Below are 7,709 nucleotides of genomic sequence, written 5' to 3'. Positions count from 1 at the left end.
TATACAATGTGAAAGTTAATGTCATACAATTACGCTTTTTCACAATGTTTTCTATTAAAATTTTGACAAGGTATATAAGTATGAATCATGTTTTTTGCATGTGGTTAGGTCAATGCAGAATATTATTTCAAAATTTAGAGAAACATTATTTTAAGGTTTCGTATCATTTAAGTCACTAAGTTTTCTCAATGTTTTCAACTCCACTGATGACCAAGAACAAAAATATAAGTGTATACACTAGCGTAGCTAGAGTGTGTGGCGGCCGGACCCCACAAAAAACACATATTACCTACAGCAAACCCAAAAGTGCCGCCCCTTTAAAAGTGCCGCCCGGGGCGGACAGCCCCCTACCTCTCGCCCCCCAGCTACGCTAGTGAGTGAGTATATAAATATATCTCGTCTGCACTTGTAATTTATTTTTCAATCAAAAAGTCGAAACCATAGCATTTGAAATGTAAGTAAAACTTAGCCGTTTAGAGAGTTTCTACGTAGTCGCACAGTCTGCTAGAAATAAGTCAACTCTGCCTCAAATCATCATTAAAAAAATCGATAATGTAGTCCTAAATACTCTTAAAAAAAGGAGTGGTCATGTCTTTGATCAAAGTTCTGCTTGATCAGGACTGATGTAAATCTGGGCAAACCACAACATACGGTAACACTCCGTGTCACTGTTTCTTAATATGAAAATACATAATTAATATGATACAATTCTTCAGGTATTCTTCTATTGTTGTCCCTCCCTGAACGAACAGACCTATGATCAAGGATATTCCAGCCATGGCCATCCCGTCCTTTCGAAAGCACGCAGGGCTACATTATCCAACATATTTTTTCTTTGCAAAGTCAGCAGAGTGTAGTTTAAGAAGGAAACATCTGGCTGTTATTTCTAGCAGATTTAACAACCATGTGGGGGTCTCCCCGTTGGCGTACACTAAACCATTGTCGTTCCGGAGCATATTGAAGTAGCTACATTTTATTCTGCTGTACATCTGTATTGTTTTAACTCAATATTGTACCAGTCTGTGCATGTGTGTAGGAGGGAGAGAAAGAAAGAGCAAAAGAGAGCGAAAGTATGGGTGTATGTATGTGTGCGTGTTCAGACATACATGCTTCACATATGCATATATTCAAATACACTGACGAATTTACATATTTATCGACAACTACGTGTGTGTGTGTGTGTGTGGATAGACACGCGCACAGTTTATAATGCTATATATTCATTTTTCACCCGCAACCAACCTGTCACGAGGATATTTTGTCTTCTGTTATGGCTCTAATTCGCATCTTGGATGCTCTATAAGAATACATTTGTTATCCTTTTGTGTGGGCCGTAAGCTGGACTGTTTGGTTGCCAGGATCTTAATTGAAGAGGTCGTATGCCATGGGTCAGCGGTTAGTCTAGTGACATACTGCCTTTATTTAGCGATTGGTTGTGTGTTGCTGTGCTGTTTAGGTTCTCTTTCAAAGCATGCGATTAAAGTATGCCTTATTTATTTACTTATATTAATTCTTTTTATCTTTCAGTGTTAATACTGTGTTCCCTCCCTAACATTGACTTCATTTAGTTACTATTTCTTTTTTAAATCTTTTTCACAGGAAATTTAACCAATTTTTTTGGTGCTGTAATAATTATAATCGACGGTAGACGAATTGACAATAATATAATTATTAATATCTTATCAACTCCGGAGAAATGCAAAGTGTATTATTCTATCCTCGCGAGATTTGAGCCCAAACAAGAAGGGCAACTGATGGTTTAGTATGATCGAGTAGATCTAACACACACAAAATTCCTGATTTTTCTTTTTCTTTTGTTTTTCCAGGAATTTAGTGTCTTGGACTATAAAATCTAAAGCGTCCTTTCTTTAATAAAAAGAAAAATGTAGGGCATGATTTGATGAAAATTGGCTGCTATTTCTAGCATAGTGGATAACCCTGTTGAGACTCCCCCGTTTGGAACGTTAACAAATTATTTTAACTTAAGTACAAGGTCACACCGACTATGATATTTGGTTGATGCATATAATATTGCCCCTGAAAAAGGGGTGAAATTGAATGCGGCAGGATTAGAACTTAGAATGTAAAATAAGGTTAGCACTTAGAATGCAAAATAAGGTAACTAAATATTGCAACATATCCTGTCCCACGCCCTACCAATTCTGTCAGTCGACGATGCACATTTTTCTTTTAAATAATAGAAGTTAAGGCTATTCAGAATAAGATGTGAGTTGGAAGAGAAAGAAGAAAAAGCAAGCCTGATATCCTGACAAGAAATCATGAGTATTCTTTCGTGGGTAGAGAATTCATGGTAACAAGGCCAGCGTTAAAGTGACGAGGTGCCCATGGGAACGATATGTGCACATACATACATACATACATACATACATACATACATATATGCATGCATACATAAGTACGTAGTACATAAACATACGTATGAGCAAGTATGTGTGTTTATGTATACATACATGCATGCATGCATACATACAAACGCTCATACATGCATGTGTTTATACATGCTTACATACACACATACATACATACATACATACATGCATGCATGCATACAAACGAACGTATGTAAACACTCATACATACCCAAACACACATAAGCATGTATGTGTGTGTGTTTATACATACATGCATGCGTACGTACAAACATGTACAAGCACATGATTATGCATGAATCTTCACATTTTTTTAAAGTCAAAGAAGTGCAGTGTTTACGACATTCGAAGGCCTTCTTGGAATCAAGATATAACACCTCAATTTAATGGAAATAAAACATGGATAGGATAGAGCATATTATTTGTTGTACTCAGTCCTGGTGTACTTGCGCCAAAACGTGTCACCAAGCGACAAGAACGGCAAGGGAATCACGAAATGGAAAAGAGAGAAAATAAAACAAGGTAACAGAACAGTTTAAAAGTATTCAACTATGAAGTAATTCATAGAGTGAGAATCAAGTTATTGCCTTATCAAGGTAAACAAACGCAAATAAACTCTTGGAAAGTGGGAAGTAAAGCGAGAAAGAATTAGTGGAGGCGATTGACTCATCGTACGCTGCTAAACTTAAGATCTTTTTGTCATGTTTTTAAATAGAATCTTCTCTCTTCCACCTCCCTCCCTCCCTATCTATCTATTATCTATCTCTTCTTCATCCTAACCATTATTAACCAGGTTCGATGGAACCAGACTACCCGTAAGTACTCTCTGACCATATCGTCAACCCATTACACCTCTCTGTACAGCTTTGTCCACTTACAGACTTTTTAGTCTATATAGTACATCTTCGTCCGCTGGTTTGTCTACACACCGCATTCCCAAACAGTTCTCTTACGAACGAGTCAACGAAGGAGGCTTAAAGGATATGTTAAGGTAATCCTAATATAATTTGCAAAACACGGGATGATCATCACTAGATTAACATATTTTTTTCTTTGATCGGGGTTTACTAGGGTTAAACAGCAAAATCAGTTTCAATTTTATCTGCCGACTACACCTTCCAAAACCGTTCTACTCGTCACATCTTCCCGAACAGTTTTGTCTGCCCGGCATGCCTTTCCAGATAGCTTTGGCTACCTACAAACATTTTTCCCCGTCTTTCACGAACGACCGAATAACACTTCTATAAAATATGAAAAGAAATTATTTCATTTGACGAGATGTAGAGCAATATCGTAAATATCGTACAGATGATCGAATCGACACGAACATACCACTGGTACTTCTTGTTTTATCGAACTATGGGCGGATGTTATGGTCAAGCTGATATCGAACAGGATCTGAACTCAGAAACACGAGGTCCACAAAATCGTCAATAACAAAACTCGATGACTAAATAACAACATCGTTCATCAACAGCAGTGTTAGCAGTTACTACTAAGGAACATCGATAACCTCAAAGATAAACCCCGCGATTATGCAATATAAAGATGTCGATGATGTTGATAATGCAAATAAAAATAATAATTATTAATGATATTTATTAACTTACCCATTGTGTCGAATTTTGGTGAGACTAAGCCATCAACATACAACCATCCAAGCTTGGCTCTCTTTTTCTCAACTTGCCGTTCGAGATGTGATTTTCTCAACGACCAAAAACACTTTTGGCTTGCTTCTACCGCATACTCTCACTCATTCACTTACCTTAACAATCTCTCTCTCTCTCACTTTCGATCTCTATCTCTCTTTCTCTCTCCCTCCTCTCTCACTCTCTCTTACTTCAACTTCACCTCTCTCATTTTATTTCTCACTCCGAGCTTCCTATGCCTTACATTCTCTCTCTCTCTCTCTCTTATGAAACCGACCGCTGCTTGTGTATTCAACTCTTTATTTCTTCCGCCGTCTTACTCTCACTCACACATACACTCTTTCCCTTTCCCTCTCACATACGTGCACGCAATATTTTATTTACCTTTTCCTCGTTTTCTCATAAGTATCAATGGTCTCCTCTTTTTCATGATCCCACTTTCCTCTCTCAATATATATATATATATATATATATATATTTCCTGTCACAACATGGGACCTTGAAAATTGCTAAAATGCAAAAAAGTATACTAGTCCTTTAATATTTAATATTTGATATTCAATATTTCATTTATTCAATAAGACAATTTCATTTTACTATATATACTATATATTCTACATCCTACATTAATATTATAAGAGCATAAATAAAACATAAAAAACAGAGTTGGGGAATTCTTTTGAATAATACATATATATATACTTTTAATTTCTAAGTTTTTTTGTTTGTTTGTTTTCTGGCACCATGCTTAATATTCCCGCTCTAATTCCTCTCCCTTACACACAAACGCGCACTTAAGCAGTTCTCAAGGGCCCTCTCCACAACATCTAACTCTTTTCCCCTCATTTCTTGCCTCGTTCTCATTGAGCGACAGACAACTAAGAGGTGTTTTCTCGCTTCCTCTCTAGCATTTATCTTTCTCTCATCTATATCCCTCTTTCCTTCTTTTTTTTCTTTCAGTTTACTCTCTCTCTCTCTCTCTCTCTCTCTCTCTCACTCACTCACTCACTCATTGAGTTTCGTATTCTCTACCTTTCCCTAATATTGCTATTCGCACTAATGTATGTATATATCCATCTAGCATCTCTTCATCCTCTCTACGTTTATTTGTCCTCTCTTCCTTTCTTTCTCTCTCCTTCTCTGTCTATCTCTCTCTCTCTCTCTCTCTCTCTCCCTCTCTCTAGCTTTTCTACTTCTTTGTCTTCTCTATTGCGCTTACCTTATCACTTTTTACACACATTGCTTTTTTCTTAACAGTTGGAGAAAACAAGAAAAAGAATATTTTGACTATATAAAATATCCATTTCTTTAAATTACCTCTCTCTCTCTCTCTCTCTCTCTCATTTCTCTACCCTCAATTCTATTATTTCACTTACCTCTTTCATTTAATTTCTTTCTTTTGTACTTATGCTACCCTCATTATCTACCTTATACTTTGCATCATCTCTTTAATTCTCCTTTTCTTTATCCCTATTTCCAATTCTTTCACTAGCTCTTGTTTAGTCTCTCTTCTCAATATATTTCTATCCCTCTGTATAGTGTGCCTCTACTGTTTTCTTACTCCTTCTATCCGTTTCTCTATCTATCTATCTATTTATTTATCTATCTATCTATCTGTCTATCTATCTATTTATCTGTATATATGTATGTCTATCTATTTATCAATCTGTCTGAATATCTTTCTATTCATCTATGTCTCTCCATCTATCTACCTGTCTATCTATCTACCTATTTTGTGTACTCACACTCTCTTATGTTTCTTTTCATCTGTTATCTAGTATTGTTACCTCACACATTTCTCTTCAGATATTCCTCGTTCGTATTTCTATATCAATCTTTCTCCTAAAGCTTGTTTATGTTTAATACACTATCCTGCTTTAAAATGTAAACAGGCTTTGTTTCCGACTACTATAGATGTGCTTGGCTTCGTCCGTAGCATTTCTGAAGATACAGGTATAGTCAATATATCAGACACAAATAAAGACATTTACACATAAGCGCGCACCCACATACACAGACACAGGGGTAGAGTACAAGTATTAGGACAAAAGAATTCACACAAATATTAACATAACTCATCTCTGACATTGACATTTGTATTAAAACATTTGACCATATCATTATCGCACATCGGTTACGACGACGAGAGTTCCAGTTGAATCGATCGACGGAACAGCCTGCTCATGAAATTTACGTGCAAGTGGCTGAGCACTCCACAGACACGTGTTCCCTTAACGTGGCTCTTGGGGTGATTCAGCGTGACACAGAGTGTGACAAGGCTGGCCCTTCGAAATACAGGTACAACAGAAACAGGAAGAAAGAGTGAGAGAAAGTTGTGGTGAAAGAGTACAGCAGGGTTCGCTACCACCCCCTGCCGGAGCCACGTGGAGCTTTAGGTGTTTTCGCTCAATAAACACTCACAGCGCCCGATCTGGGAATCGAAACCGTGATCCTACGGCCACGATTCCGCTGCCCTAACCACTGGGCCATTGCGCATCCACCTAAACAAATAACATATACATTGATACTTTCTTCGATATAGGCTAAGCATGCATCCAGAGCTGTATTATGTGCGTGATTTATAGATATATGAATGTTTGCGTGTGTGAAGGAGATAGAGAGAGGGGGGAGGAAGGAGGCGAGGGAGGTAGATAGGTGGGTAAGTTGACGAGTAAAAAGAGTGCGCACATAGGCATGTGTGTGAGCGTGCATACCCACATAACCGTGTGTATGTATGTATGTATATCTATATGTGTGTGTGTGTTTGTATGAATATATGTGTGCATACATATACATACATACATACATATATATATATATATATATATATATATATATATATATATATATATATACATATATATATGTATAGATAAATATTGTATGCCCAAAGGTTGTGGAAGTTAGCTTTGCAATCACGAGTTCTCGGGTTGGATTATACTACGTGGAATTTTGGGCAAGTGTCTTGCACCATAGCCCTGGGTCTATCCAAGCCTTCTGAATGAAATCGAGAAGACGGAAACTTTATGGAATCCCGTCGAATGGTACACATTCGAATGAGTAAAGCAAACGACCAACGATTCCACCAATACACAAAAACAAAACAAAAAATTAATAATTATACTTTGAAATCTTCTTTATGTCTAACTGCCAGCATAATCTATAGCTATGAAACTTATTGAACTTTCAAATTTCTAACGTATTATAGCTATGAGATATATCGGCCATTTGAACTTTCATAATTTCTTATTAGCTGTCAAACTTATTAAACATTTGGCTTTATGTGAATGTTTGTTTTATCTTGTGCGAATGTTTTTCTCTTGTGCATTCACTTTCTTTATATTTTTCTTGATATTTTTATTTACCATTGAAAAACAAATTTAAATTAAAGAAACCGGTATGGTGTTTTAATATATATTTTTAAAATTAACTATAAAGGCGGTGCTCCAGCATGGCCACAGTCAAAAGACTGAAACAAGTAAAAGAGTAAAAGAGTATAATTCGTTTTAAGACATAAGTATAAGTGCATTTTCAATTTCAAAACCAATTTTCTTGTTTTCCTACTTGTGTGGAAGTAAACCTCTTTTTCTTCCCTCCTTCTCTCTACCCCCCCCTCTCTCTCTCTCTCTCTCCTTCTTCTTCTTCTTCTTTCTCTATGTATGTATGTATA

The 7,709-nt window shown here is 36.6% G+C and overlaps 1 protein-coding gene across 2 annotated transcripts in view; it reads right to left on the bottom strand.

The window, feature by feature from the left end:
• LOC106880276 (feline leukemia virus subgroup C receptor-related protein 2) overlaps positions 1-7,709 on the bottom strand; it is a 300,669-nt gene that overhangs the window by 178,512 nt on the left and 114,448 nt on the right. Inside the window, exon 1 of one of the 2 annotated variants that reach the window (XM_014930149.2) lies at positions 4,001-4,313. The exons of the other annotated variant lie outside the window; for it this stretch is intronic. Coding sequence (XP_014785635.2) covers positions 4,001-4,004 — 4 coding nt within the window. The 5' untranslated portion in view covers positions 4,005-4,313. Of the gene's footprint in view, positions 1-4,000; positions 4,314-7,709 lie in introns of those variants that run through there. 2 annotated transcript variants of the gene reach the window in all.

This window comes from Octopus bimaculoides, chromosome 3 (genome assembly GCF_001194135.2).
Source record: "Octopus bimaculoides isolate UCB-OBI-ISO-001 chromosome 3, ASM119413v2, whole genome shotgun sequence".
In the NCBI taxonomy this organism is placed as follows: domain Eukaryota; kingdom Metazoa; phylum Mollusca; class Cephalopoda; order Octopoda; family Octopodidae; genus Octopus; species Octopus bimaculoides.
Note: the sequence above shows the minus strand (reverse complement) of the source record. Positions and strands in the feature narration are given on the sequence as shown.